The sequence below is a fragment of the Oryzias latipes genome, chromosome 16 (assembly GCF_002234675.1).
Source record: "Oryzias latipes chromosome 16, ASM223467v1".
NCBI classification, from domain to species: Eukaryota; Metazoa; Chordata; class Actinopteri; order Beloniformes; family Adrianichthyidae; genus Oryzias; species Oryzias latipes.
The window spans coordinates 7,399,020-7,412,770 of NC_019874.2; the positions used below are offsets into that span (position 1 = coordinate 7,399,020).

At 41.7% G+C, this 13,751-nt stretch overlaps 1 protein-coding gene across 1 annotated transcript; it reads right to left on the reverse strand.

The window, feature by feature from the left end:
* Positions 1-2,716: 2,716 nt before the first annotated feature.
* Positions 2,717-9,186, reverse strand: fam210a (family with sequence similarity 210 member A). The gene is made up of 4 exons (XM_004077634.4): positions 9,040-9,186; positions 5,915-6,374; positions 5,711-5,822; positions 2,717-4,096 (listed from the first exon to the last, which is right to left on the reverse strand). The coding sequence occupies exons 2-4, from the start codon at positions 6,316-6,318 to the stop codon at positions 3,815-3,817; spliced, it is 798 nt and encodes a 265-aa protein (XP_004077682.1). The 5' UTR covers positions 6,319-6,374; positions 9,040-9,186; the 3' UTR covers positions 2,717-3,814.
* Between the last annotated feature and the right edge of the window lie 4,565 nt (positions 9,187-13,751).

Genomic DNA, 13,751 nt, shown 5'->3' on the forward strand with positions numbered 1-13,751 from the left:
AAAATGTTATAAAGACAATGAATAAATTTACATCTAAAAAAAATTGGATAACAGATGAAGAAAAATTGTGATTTGGAAAAGCGCATTTAAACAGACAGGTTTTGAGTCTGGATTTAAAAATTGAGAAGAAATCAATGTTACAGAGGTCTGGGGGGAGAGACTTCCAGAGTTTGGGAGCCGAGCGGCGGAAGGCACGGCTCCCCATGGTGACCATACCGGCCGGAGGGACGGAAAGCTGAAGAGAAGAAGACCGGCGAGAGCGAGTGTTACCGTATATGGAGGAGATTAGAAAGATAAGGAGCCAGGGTAATGGAGGGCTATAACCCTTGTGCTATCTTAGATGACCCCACCCTTACTTTGACGGGGGGAATCAATAAAGTCTGACTTGATATAAAAACATAGCAGGTATGACCCTTGTGCTATCTTAGATGACCCCACCCTTACATTGACGTGTTCTCCCTACCATGACAAAGGTGGATAAAGGTGGAAAGATTTCATGTAATCCATGGACACCAGTGAAGATCACAAATCATTGAAGAAAAAAGGTTCAGAGCACTGTCTAGTGGGTCTAGATGACCCAACTCCCAAAGTTAAAGTGCCTAGGATAGCACAAGGGTTAACATAAAACCCATTTGGTTATTGTTGATGGTCCAGTCAGTGCAGGTCCTTTCCTCAGAGACATTATCAAGACCCAGAACTACTTCTATCAAAACCATCATCATCCACCAACTTCTGTTCATGGCTGATAATGCTCCACCACATGGTGCCAGAATTGTCACAGCTGGACTTCAGGAAGTCGGAGTGGCTCATATGGTTTGGCCAGCAATGACCTCGGACTTGAACCCCACAGAGGACATCTAGGACCACCTGAAGCAGAGACTGGATTATGGTTCCCCCAAGTTACCTTGTAGAACTGCATGTAGCACTTGTAGAAGAGTGGAACGCCTCAGAACATCATCATGAGGTTAGTGAGGAGCAGGAGACGCTGCTGTCACACTATCATTGCGTTAAATGGTGAAAATACCTTTCACTGGCATGATCAATATTTGTTATTTGGATCACTTTATTGTTGTCTTTATTGAACTTATGTGTGCAAGACACTTTCCAGTCCACTTCTCAATCTAATCTCTTTCAGAAATTATGTTGATTTTCAAAAACTAGATTACAACTTTAGCTGCCAATGTCAGAAGTGCTGAGTAAAAGAAATATCTTGAAGAAAAGAAATGCATGTCGTAACCCTTGTGCTATCCTAGGCACTTTACCATTGGGAGTTGGGTCATGTAGACCCACTAGACAGTGCTCTGAACCTTTTTTCTTCAATGATTTGTGATCTTCACTGGTGTCCATGGATTACATGAAATCTTTCCACCTTTATCCACCTTTGTCATGGTAGGAAGAACACGTCAAAGTAAGGGTGGGGTCATCTAAGATAGCACAAGGGTTAAGGCAGCTTCTGATGCTAATGTCGCTAAAACTCGGGCAACAAAATATTACTCTCAGTTTGGGAGACACTAACGCACATCGACCCTCTGACAAAAATCACATCAGCGTAAGCAGGCTTTTGTTCTGCTCCTCCTCGTGATGACCAAATGTTATTGAGGTTTCTGAGTGTGTGTCGCTCTTACTGAAGCAGAGGGATTCAAAGCTGTGTGTCAGAGCTTGTATCAATACCATGGAATGTATATGAGAACCAGAGTGAGTGAGTGTAATGTCACCCATAGAAAATGGTTTAATTCTGGCCCCAGAGAAAAAAAGTCAATTCAGTCACCATTTTATTATCATATTTTGGCAATAGTGACACCACCATATTGGAGCCTGACAACGTCAATAATTAGTGATTAGTCCGAGTTGTCTGAGTCAACATTTCTATGGTACCACTCTCACCAATCAGGAGTGAGCTTGTTGAAAGGCCTCATCCCTACCCTACCTGAAAGCGGACTACAGGAAACATACGACTTATGACCACCCACTTTTATTGACGCATCTGATTGGTCAGTTTATAAATTAACTACAGAAAAAAATTAGGATTATCAAAAACATGTCAAAAAATGTATCAATGCTAGAATGGTTATTCTGACCAATAGAATGACTGGGTAACAGCTCTTTTTCTCTATAGAAGTCTATGGGATTTTGGCTTCTTGGAGGCATTGGGTCATAGTGTGTTGGTGTGTCATTAGCTCAGTCAGTCAGTGTGTATCATTCGTTCGTAGTGTGTTGTGTCATTGGCTCATTGTGTCGGTGGATGTCATTGGATTATGGTGTTTTAATGAATTCTGAGTCAATGACAGCTTGACATAATATAGATCTGTGGTTTGGGGTCAGACCAGCTGCATCTTTACACGCCAAAACAGGGCTGAGGATTTTCAAAATAAAATAAAAACTCATGAAGACAAACAACCTGTCAGCTTCTGTGAAGAGTCATTTCAAATCAACTGTACAATTAATCTAATTGCAAACCATTCTTTTTGAAGCTCTGCTTAAAATACCTCACGCACCATAAACCATCTCTAATCCTGTTGGAGATGTTTAGTACCATTTTATAAATAAAGCTCTAAACTTTGAATAAACTCTTGGCCAACATTTAATCCTGAATGTAAACTGCATTTCTTCTTTGGGTTAATCTGGAATATGTTTTAGAATATTGGGGAGAGCCTCTGCATGTTTTCTATCACTGAAATCCTCACCGTTGTAGGAATGAACTCTTGAAGACCCACACAGACTTTTCTGAACCTTTATTGTCGTCATGGGGTTAAAACACCGCCAGTGCTTCAGTCGTGCTCTTTAGAGGTTGCTGTGGCTTTAGTTGTCCAGATGTCGTCTCTTAAGTCTTGAAGCTTTGAATATTTTTTTAAAACAATTGTAAAGTCTAAGTGCTTCGTGAAACTTCACTTGCCCACCACTAGCTCACAGTAAAGGCAGAGGAACAGACAATAAGAGTAAAAAGAATAAACCCCACTAAACAAGAGATATGCATAGACTTATGTCAGAAAAAGCTATGGACATCAGAATTCCAGCTAAAGGTCTCTCTGGCTGTGCTGAGAGCCACTGGAAGACTTTAGATATTTTGGGGTTTGTTAACGAGTGAGGGACTCCCATGTGATTATAACACACACACGTATAGAGCAAATGTATATCCAACAGAAAAAGTGCAAAACACAGAAATGTTATCATAAAACTGGTTCAAAGTTCTTTGGATTCTACACAGCATGACCTCCACATGTGAACTCCATCAGCTAAAGACGATCCCATCTTTAAGTGTACAGCCTTCACAAGTGTTTCTGCAGGAATCAAAGGTCTTTATTTGCATTTGTTTATCAGGAGGTGGGGAGTTTTGGTTTGGGGGCAGCCATTCCAAAACTGGAGCTTTCAAATGATCCACTTGAACAATTGAATACACGTCTGTGACTGTCATCAAAAATACATTAGAAAGCATGAATTCTCTATCATTACATTATAAAAGACCTTTTAGAAAGGCTATGATAGATTATTAGAAAGACGAGGACGAGCTTCAAGTTTAGTTTCCTTTTACCAGCAGGGATGCGCTCGTGTTCACACACTGACTTCAACATCTGCCACCACATCAGCTCAGGGTGAAAGCAAGCAACCAGCCAAGCTGCTGTCTCTCCACAGTGCATTGTGGGTAGGTTCCGACTAGTTGGACTGAATTTGACACTTAAATAAACAACAGGCAATACGTGAAGTGTGCAGGACAAGAACAGTGCAAAGACTCACTGCTCTTTCCACAGACGGACAAAAAAGTGTCCTCCTGCTAAGAGGTCCAGATGGCGTGCTCCAACGAGCGCCACCGCGCCCTCTAATCCCCCTTCTTTCTGAAAAACGCCTTCCCCTCAGTGACTCTGTCTTTGGTTTCCTGGATCTTCTCAGACAGTTTGTCTTTAGTCTCTTCCATTTTCTCAGACAAGCGTTCTTTTGTCTCCTCCATCTTTTCTGACAGTTTCTCTCGGGTTTCTTCCATTTTGTCCTGCAAGTATTCTGAATATGGGGGGGGTGTGGATAGGTAACCATGTTTGCGTAGGTACTGAACAGACAGGGACGTCCCTCCAAGTGTCACCGCATATCTGGCAGGAGTTGCAATCTGCAGAAAGAGAAAAACACTGCAAACGGTTAGCGTAGCCACTCTTTCTTTACTCTCCCTCCAGCTTCAGAGCTCCACCAATCAGAAAGCAGGATGCAAGTCCAGCTGAAGGAGCAAAGCTCCCAGAGCCCCTCCAGCTGGGCTTCATCCGCCTGTATGTTCCACCTCCTCCACCTCCTTCACCTCCGTCTTCGCATCTGAAGACGTTCTTTCTTTCTTCGGAAAGCTCTCTGTTCCCAGCAGCAGGGTTCATCAGGAAGGGCTTTTGGACTTTGAAGCACGATTTTTCCACATCAATCAATAATTTACTCGTCAGACAGGTGAGCTAGCTTGTGGTTCCAGTTAGCCCCACCCACACCCCTTTGCACGGAGGTGGTTCTGCTGCACTTCCAGGGCGAGGAGAGAACATTTCTGCCAACTGTCAGCTGGAGATGAAATGATGCTACAGTCGGCTGTCATGCCATTCGTTTGAATCAAACCTAATAATCGCTGTAAAGAGCCTCATATTGAGGTATTTTCATTTAAATTTGGGACATTGTGGCAAAGTAAAAGATCAAATTACAACTAAAAACAGTGGCTTTTTGACTTTTTCCCAATATAACAGACTTCAAACCTTTTAAACCAACTAGAAGCATTTTTGTCACTATTGAACAATTAGGGGAAAAAAAGCAAGAACACAACATCCGGTCCAGAGTCTCTACTAAAAACACATAAAACAGTAGGAACACTTGTGTGAGCAATTCAAAAAATGTTGACCACAAACGACAAAACAAATACCATAAAACGTGTAGACAAACCTTATTCCACCGTCTGCTGCCATCAACGTACCCCATTGATTTATGCTAATGTTCATTAGCCACCTCGTCAGGCTTTACCCCATACATCAGGGGTGTCAAACTCATTTTCACCGAGGGCCACATCTGCATAGCGGCTGTCCTCAAAGGGCCAGATATAACTTATACATGTAACTAAATGTAATGAAAAATAAACTTAACTACTCCTAAATGTTAAACAACTAATTTAAGAAAACATGTTTGCTTGTAACTCTAGCATAAATCCTTTTCAATTAGATTCTGTCAGGTTAGATTATATGGACAGTGTTTAAGTCCTGATGTATAGTTGCCCAATCTGATATTTCAAGTCAGATTCCCCCTAGATATGAATAAATACACACCAATTTTTATTTTTTTATTTTAAGAAATCAAAAACTTTTATGCTTTCGGGGGCCACATAAAATGACATGGGGGGCCACATTTGGCCCCCGGGCCTTGAGTTTGACATGTGTGCCTTACATCATAGTGATGTTTTGGGTTTGTTCTTTTTACAAAGTGGGTGTGTGCGTTCGCCTGGGGGCGGGGCATGGAAGGGCTGTTCCTCACTTTGTGATGTCACAATGTGAGGACCCACTCGTTTTCGTGGGTTGGGAGGGGCTGGTGCTCAGAGAGCAGGTTTTTAGGGGAACGGATCCAAATGCCGCTTTGGGGTTTCTCTTCATGAGAAATGAACTTGATTACAGGCTTAAGAGCTCAAAACATTGATTTTGCATGGTCAGGCCCTTTGAGATCAGACTTTGTTTGCATGTAAACTCGGCACAGGCGGCGCAGCAGGATTTACCTTGTACATGGCATAAGCAGTCAGCGCGTAGCCGCTGGAAGAATCCCTCAAAAGACCCACAAGCGACTCGGGCAGCCCAATCATCTCCAGGAAGGGCACTACATTCACACCTCTGAGGGCAGAAAACAAGCCTCAGCTTTGCACTCAGAAGCGGGTGAACTTCAGGGACAGCCTGCATGTGAGGAAGGCCCAGCATTCACTCACTTCATAGCAGCATAGTAGAAGGTTCCAAGCCAGAAGGAGGAGGTCAGCAGGTGCACTGGGATCATCACCTTCCCGTACTGTTTGAAGGTCTTCTTGAACCTCTGGAAGAGCCCGATGGTGTTGTCCTGCAGAGGGTCCACGTCCACGGGAGTGGGCTCGGCTTCCCTTTTCTGGACATCCTGTGGGGCGGGTGTGGGGGCGGACTGGGGTGTTGGTTTGGGTTCCTGTGCTGCTCTGCTGCAGGTGGATGTGCAGAGCCATCGCTGCCTAACAGGCGACAGCTGGAGGGAACAGCAGCTCAGCACCGCCAGAGGCTCGGGGACAGCGGCAACGCCCACAAGGGCCCGCATCACGGCCGCACGCCGCAGGATCCCGGGGGCCAGGATGCGCTGCATCATCATCATCCTCCTCCTCTTCACTGGTTCCTGTTCTTCCTGCCTGGATGAGGTCAAACCTCAGACTGTGGAGTTCAACACAATGAAACACGTCAATGAGCGCCACCGTCCAACTCAGGACACTCCAGCCTTTTAGGGAGGGGTGTAACCCCCCCCCATGTTTCGCTCCTTCTGTGGCTAATTCAGACGCCTGGGGCGTAAAAACCTCATGCATCTGTGGAACCAAAGGGGTGTTATCCCGGGACAGGAGACAGAAAAACTAAATACAACTACGGTATGTGTGTGTTTTATGTCTACTTTTCCCTGCAGACACACAGTTGTTACTCTGCGAGTATTAAACAGGGGCTTGTTAGGCAAATGCTTTGCTGTCTGCATTTCCACTCTGCCTCCTGCAGATGCTGCCGTTGCCTATCGCTCCTCACACTTTATCTCCACAAATCCCCTTCCATCCTGCTCCCCAGCAGGAAGACATGCCCTCAATTCCTACGCTGGGTTCTGCACGTTCTCATCTGCCCCATGTTCTCCTGCTCCAGGTCCAAGCAGACATCCCGTGACAACTTTCTGCAGCAGCCAGTCGGCAGCGGCGGTTTCAGAGTTCTCCGTGTCTCCAGAACCTGTTTTCCTAGATAATCCCCTTTAGAAACACAGAGATGCAGTGAGATGACAACCACCCGGAAGAGTCCAACACAGAAAAACCGCTTTGTTTGGTGACAACTGACCGGAAATTCTCTTTACATCCAAATTCCGCCTGAAAAGATTCAGATCAATGAAAAATAAAAAACTATATTCTCCCGAACAGTCCAGGGGGGTATTCCAGGAAGCATGTTTAAACGACCCTGACTTTAAGCCTGAACTCTGGCTGAAATCCGCCTGAACTTGCTTACTCTGGGTATGTCGGTTCCAAAAGACCGGATATGAGTTGACGTAATTACGCTTGACTTGGTAACCCTGGGTTTATGCACGTGCACAGGAGGTACATAAAGACATTCTCAATAGATCGCTGATTTCCGGAGTCACCATGGAAACACGTGGTGAAAAAAAAAAGAAAGCGCTATAATTCAATGAGACGGAGTCTGAGGTTTTAATGACGGCGTATGAAGATTATACGTCCATCAAAAAAGTAACACGGCTGCATCATCGAAAGAAAGAGTTTCTGCTTGTAGTAGAAGAACAGACAAAGATAACGCACAAGTTTCTGATCTTGTTTCCATTTTCCTTGTGACGCATATATATATAACTTATCCAATTTTGCCAACTTAAATGAATTATTTCTATTGGTAACAAATAATTGAGTTAAATTTATTCCACCTAATTTCTCACATCCATAAAACTCAACATTTGTTTATACAACTCAAATTTACGTATTTATCTAACTAAATGTCATATTACTCCAATTCAATTAATATTTTTTCCATCTTAATTAATCATATTTCTTGAACTTTCATATGTCTAAGTTTGAGCCGGCAGATATGCTCATTTTTATAACAACAAAAAAACAAATCACTATCAACAAGGTGCATACAACTAATTTAGGAATTTCCATCATTATCCTTGCAGTAACTACCAGTAGGGGTACTATATAAACTCATCATCCTCTCCCTCCCTCTCACTCATGGTGCAGAGACGTAAGCATAGTAGGACAAAATAACTCAACAAAACACGGTGAAACACAGTAAAACAGCTAAACAACTAAACACATTTGGTCAAAAACCCACACTTAAACCCAAATCCGTCCAGACAGGCAAAGGGAATGGTTTCCCACAATCCCTTGCGGTGCCGATCTAACAGCAGCACCCAAGTTACACCTACTTAATTGAATTAATTTGAATGAAAGTAAAATAACTGTCTGAAAACTACGTGTTATTTTTAAGGTGACTAAACAAAAAAACGATTTATCTTAACTAAAGCAAATAATTAAGTTAAATCAAAGTAAAAGTTTATCTTTCCAGCATCCATATGTGGTCTTATCACCCTCTCACGGTGGAAAAAGTATTATCTGAGCTTTTTCATCCACTAAATCATCTTCAAATGGACACGGCATGCTGCTTCACCTCTCTGTAAACAAACTAACCTTCAACTAAACCTGCTCCAGACCAGGTTATGTTCAGGGCATGAGTTTCCATGGCAACTTGACCTACTCTGAAACATACCCCCATTTCTGGAACTGAAAGCTGAGGTCATCAACTTCCTTAGCCTCAAACTTACCGTGGGAGCTAGCATAACCTGCTTTCTGGAATACCCCCCAGTTCTCCTCAAAAAAACAATAACAACACGGCTGGAATTATCTTCTCCCGAAAAACCTCTTTAAACTCAGCCGCTCTCCCTGTATCTCTATTTTCCATCTCCACATCCCGTTTCAACGCCTGCTTTTCCACAGAAAATCAGCTATTTCACTTTACTGCATCTAAACTGTCTGCTATTATGATTTCATCCCAGATTCCCTTCTTTTGCTAACCTCCATCATCATATGGAGATAAAAATCCACTTGTGCGGTTACCCAGAAAGGAGTGTCCGGCTACAGAAACTTCTCAACTAGGGTCTTATCAGTCATGAATCTTTGTTACTCTCGGCCAAACTGAACTGCTGCCAACTTCAGCTTTTGACACCTGACGTAAGCTGGTTAGCCACGTTAGCTTAGCTGACCCGCTAAGCCCCCCAACTAGCTAACTAAGTTGACACTGGCCTCATTCGGGCCATCGGAGCCGAGGACGCGGACCGCAGCTGACTTACTCTGCAGGGAAGCCGCGGAGGCCGAGATGGAGACGCGCCTCTCAGGTTCTTTTAAGGCCATGCGAGCTCGTCAAGGACCACATTCAGCGCTGATGCGGGGCAGAGAGCGCGGAGGACAGCATGGAACTCCGACCGCGCGAGGAGACATGGGTAATGTAGTTCTGATGCACGGGTGTCTATGGATTCAGAACGTTAAGAAACTCCCTTGCCCAGCATGCAGTGCGCCGCTGCGATTTTGGCGTAACCGGTCACGTGACATATGACGAAGCTGTTCGGTAAACAACAACCCTGAATAATACAAAATATGCAGCATTTGCTCTCAATGTTAACGCATCCACGTGTAAAACCGTTAATAAAATGCTTTACAAATTTATCTGGAAAAATAAAACTCACTACATTAAAGATAAAGTGCTTTTGAACACAATAGACGCAGGAGAACTTAATGTCTTAGATTTCACAACCTTGAATTACACCTTTAAAATCAATTGGATTAAGAAATTCCTTAGCAACCCAGATTCCTTATGGAATTTTATTGCAAACTTTTTGGAAAAACTCTGTGGCCTCCCTTTTCTTCTTCAATCTAATTATAACATTCAAAAGTTGCCCATCAAATTAGCAAATTTTCACAAACAAATGCTTCTGGCCTGGTCCCTAATCTATAAACATTAATTTTCTCCTCACAACTTTCATATCTGGAATAATACTAATGTTTTACACAACGATAAATCTTTAATCTTCCTTTACTGGTTTAAAAATAATATACTCTATGTAAATCAACTTTTTGACTTGAGAGGGTGTTTAATGTCCTACAATCAATTTTTAACCACTTATAATATTCCAGTTACCCTCAAAGAATTTGCAATAGTCATGGATGCTATTCCTAAAGGAATTGTAATGTTATTTAACCCCTTGTGCCCTCTTAGATGACCCCACCCTTCCATTGACGTGTTCTCCCTACCATGACAAAGGTGGATAAAGGTGGAAAGATTTCATGTAATCCATGTCCACCAGTGAAGATCACAAATCATTGAAGAAAAAAGGTTCAGAGCACTGTCTAGTGGGTCTAGATGACCCAACTTCCAATGTTAAAGTGCCTAGGATAGCACAAGGGTTACAGGTCTTGTACACCCTTTACTCTCTCGTTCAGTCTCTTTATTTGAAACCAATGTTGGCAAGACCTGCTTTACTACGAGTACGTCAACAAGAAATAAAAAAATAAGATCCCTGTTTCAGGAAGATATTGCAGTTGTACTCTATGTGACCCACTATTGGAGAAAATTTTCCCTGGATATTGAGTTTGGAGTTTGTCCTCCAAATATTTTATTTCAAATGAACCCCGGGATGTTTGCTTTAAACGTCTTCACAGATGCTACCCAGCCAAATCCTCACTCCACATAGACATTGATAGAAACTGCTCCTTTTGTAAATTAGACACTGAAACAATCATACATCTATTCTGGAAATGCCCCCAAACAGCAGCTTTTCACAAAGACTTCACCTCTTTTGTTCAATGTAAAGTTTATAAAAAAATTGATTTGGTATACAAAGAAATATGCTTTGGTTTTTATAATGTTAAAAATTCACTAATAAAGGGAATACTACTTAATTAACCTTTTATTAATACTAGCCAAATTTCATATCCATAAATGCAAATTTTTCTGAAAAATAGCCCATGTTCAACCTTTTTATGACTGAGTTAAACCAATATACCAGAGCAATAAAACCTTCTTCTAACCCCAAAGCTCTAAGAACTTTTGACTCCCTGGAATTTTGTAAATGTACAGAATAGCATCTTACTGCTTTTACTGCTCTTGTTTATTATCCTTTTTTTTTTCCTTTGTTCTTTATGTTCCCCTGGCACATTTTGTTACTCATTTTTCTACCTGTGTACTTTAAAGTTGACTTGTTTTGTACTATGATCCTGTAAATCTTAAATAAAGTTTTTTGAAACGAATAAATAAATAAATAAGTAAATAAAAATAAAATAAAAAATAAAAATAAAAAATAAAAATCCTAAATAATACATTTAAAATAAACTGGATCAAATCTTACCTAAAAAAAATCCTATTTCATTTTGGAATATATTTCTGCATTTTATATTTTCAAATTTAGGCGGCCCTAATTTTCGTCTACTTTGCCTTTACAATGTTGATAAAATGCAAGCTGCACTATCGGCATTTAATAAAAAACTCTTCCTGCTTGGGCACTTTTATACAAACACAATTTCTCTCCCCATAACTTTTTATTTGGAACAACAATTACATATTAGACAAGAACAAATCTTTATTTTTCCACATTGGTTTGAGAAAAAAATTCTACTGGTGGGTCAGCTTTCTGACACGAATGAGTATTTATTAATGTATACTGAATTTAATTCTAAATACTGTGACTCCTAAAGAGTATGCCATTGTGTTTGATGCTGTTTCCAAAAAAATATGTCAAATGTTAAAAACTGTTAGGAATGAAGAAATTCCCTCTATGGATGCGACTGACACCACCACAGGAAAAATCAGTTTCACTCCTATATATATATATATACACACTAAAAACAAAGTTCCGAGAATTTAAAAGCACTTAAAACTATCTCTGTGTGTAATAGAGGGCTGCCTGGTGACCCCCCTCACAGTCAGACGGTCCTGGTTCGAGTCCCGGCTGGTCCTACCTGTGTGGATTTGACATGTTGTCCCTGCACATGCATGTGTCATTGGTTAAGGGATTAGTCTAAGTGTCTCTAGGTGTGAGTGTGTAAGAGTGTGGTTGTGTGTCCTGGGACAGACTGGCGACCTGTCCAGGGTGAACCCCGCCCACACTGGGACGGGCTGCTGTGAACCCATGAGCCCCAAAGGGTCATAAGGAATTAAGAAAATGGATAGAAAAGATTCAATATGGTTTCATAAAATTGAACCTGTTCAAAAGCATTAGACAGCTTCAAAGTATGTTTGCTTCGTTCCAAATATGTGGTAACTGTATCTTTCAAAATCTTTATTTCACTTCATGTATACTGTTGTTCTTTCAAACCTTCCACGTGGGAAAACTTTTAATAACAGTTTTGGTCATTTGTTTGTTTCTTTACCCCTAACATTTAGTGTTTATCTGGGTTTCTCTTTGCATTCATATTTATCTTTTCTATCCTCTGGCATTTATTTAAAAAAGTTCCTAAATAAACTTTCCAGGGGACAGTTTCAGGGGGGACACAAAATCAGACTCATTTGTCATTTCTTTGTTCTTTTGAGGATCAAAATCGTCTAAGTCCTCCACCGGTTTGAAAAACTAAAGTTCATAAAAAAAATCCAAACCATACAAATTTTTATTTTTGTAAATGGACTTTTTAAGGCAAACACAGACTTAAAATTGACTTTTTAAATGTGTCTAAAGTTGTGATAGTGAACACTTTTTCTTTGCTGTGATAATCCTTCCCACCTCACAGGTGTGCTATATCACGATGCTCATTAGACAGTGTGGTTATTGCACAGGTGTGCCTTACAGTGGCCACAATTAAAGGTCACTCTGAAATGGGCAGGTTGTTTTATTTTATGGGGTGGGGCGGTCTGGGAGACACAGGTCACCATTTGTCTCATTCATCTCAGTCACATACAGTTGATCGGGTTGTTGAGTGGCCATGGTGGTGGTGGGGTTATGGTATGGGCGGGTGTTTTGTCACTGATGGCATTGTGAATGCACAGAGACAGCGTGACGACATCCTGAGGCCCGATTCCTGAACATCACCTCATGTTACTGTAGGATAATGCACATCCCCATGTTGCTGTTCTCAGCTGGAAATATCCCAGTTCTTGCTCGGCTAGCATCTTCTCCGGAAACATGTCACCCACTGAGCACGAAGAGGAATGGCCCATCATTCCACAGGCCACAATGTTCCAGATAATGGTCTTTTGTTTTTCATCAGATCTTCTGTGATGAAGTGAGTCCAACTTTAAAATCCAACATTTCAGCTCTCTTTCTATCTAGGGTAGAACTATGAAGGTAAAAATGTGTCTAAATAGACGAGCTTGTAGATTTGATGTGAGAGCTTCCGGCCTCAATGACTCTTCTGATAAATGTTTAAATGTGACAAGTATCTCAATCATTTTGTATTAACACAGAGAGTGAACCACAAATGCTCTCAGCTGGCCTGGGAGTGCCTCGGGGTCCCCCCAGAGGAGCTGGAGGAAGTGGCCGGGCGCGGGAAGTCTGGGCATCTTTGCTTTGACTGCTCCCCCCGTGACCCGGTCCCGGATGAGCAGAGGAAGATGGATGGATGGACAGAGAGTGAACCACAAATGCATTTCAAAAGAAAAATATCAGATTTTTTTGTCTTTTATTGAGAATTGTTCTCTGCGAGCTGTAAATGCAGACACAGCAGTGGTTACATACTTTCATATTTCAAGAACTTATAAATAGTTTGGTTCTATTTTATTGTGATTTGTTGTCAGGGTAGAGTAATGCTTTATATTTATGATCAATACTTTATGAAAAGTATTTGTACATGGAAGAAGTCGAGAGAAGAGCCCTGGACTCTTTCCCAGGTACTACTCCAAGCCACTGGTTCAGATATGTGGACGACACTTGGGTCAAGATCAAAAGCCAAGAAGTGGAGACTTTCACAGATCATATCAACGCAGTCGACAAGAACATAAAGTTCACCAGGGAAGACACAAAGGACAACACCCTAGCCTTTCTAGACTGTGCGGTGATCATTGGAGAGGACAGACAGC

What these genes read in the sequence shown, in the direction of transcription:
- fam210a (XM_004077634.4), bottom strand. Translation starts at nt 6,318, where the DNA reads ATGATGATGATGCAGCGCATCCTGGCCCCCGGGATCCTGCGGCGTGCG. An exon ending in TTCTACTATGCTGCTATGAA is followed by an intron (nt 5,823 to 5,914) that starts GTGAGTGAATGC and finishes TTCTGCCCTCAG; the next exon opens with AGGTGTGAATGTAGTGCCCT. An exon ending in CTGCTTATGCCATGTACAAG is followed by an intron (nt 4,097 to 5,710) that starts GTAAATCCTGCT and finishes CTCTTTCTGCAG; the next exon opens with ATTGCAACTCCTGCCAGATA.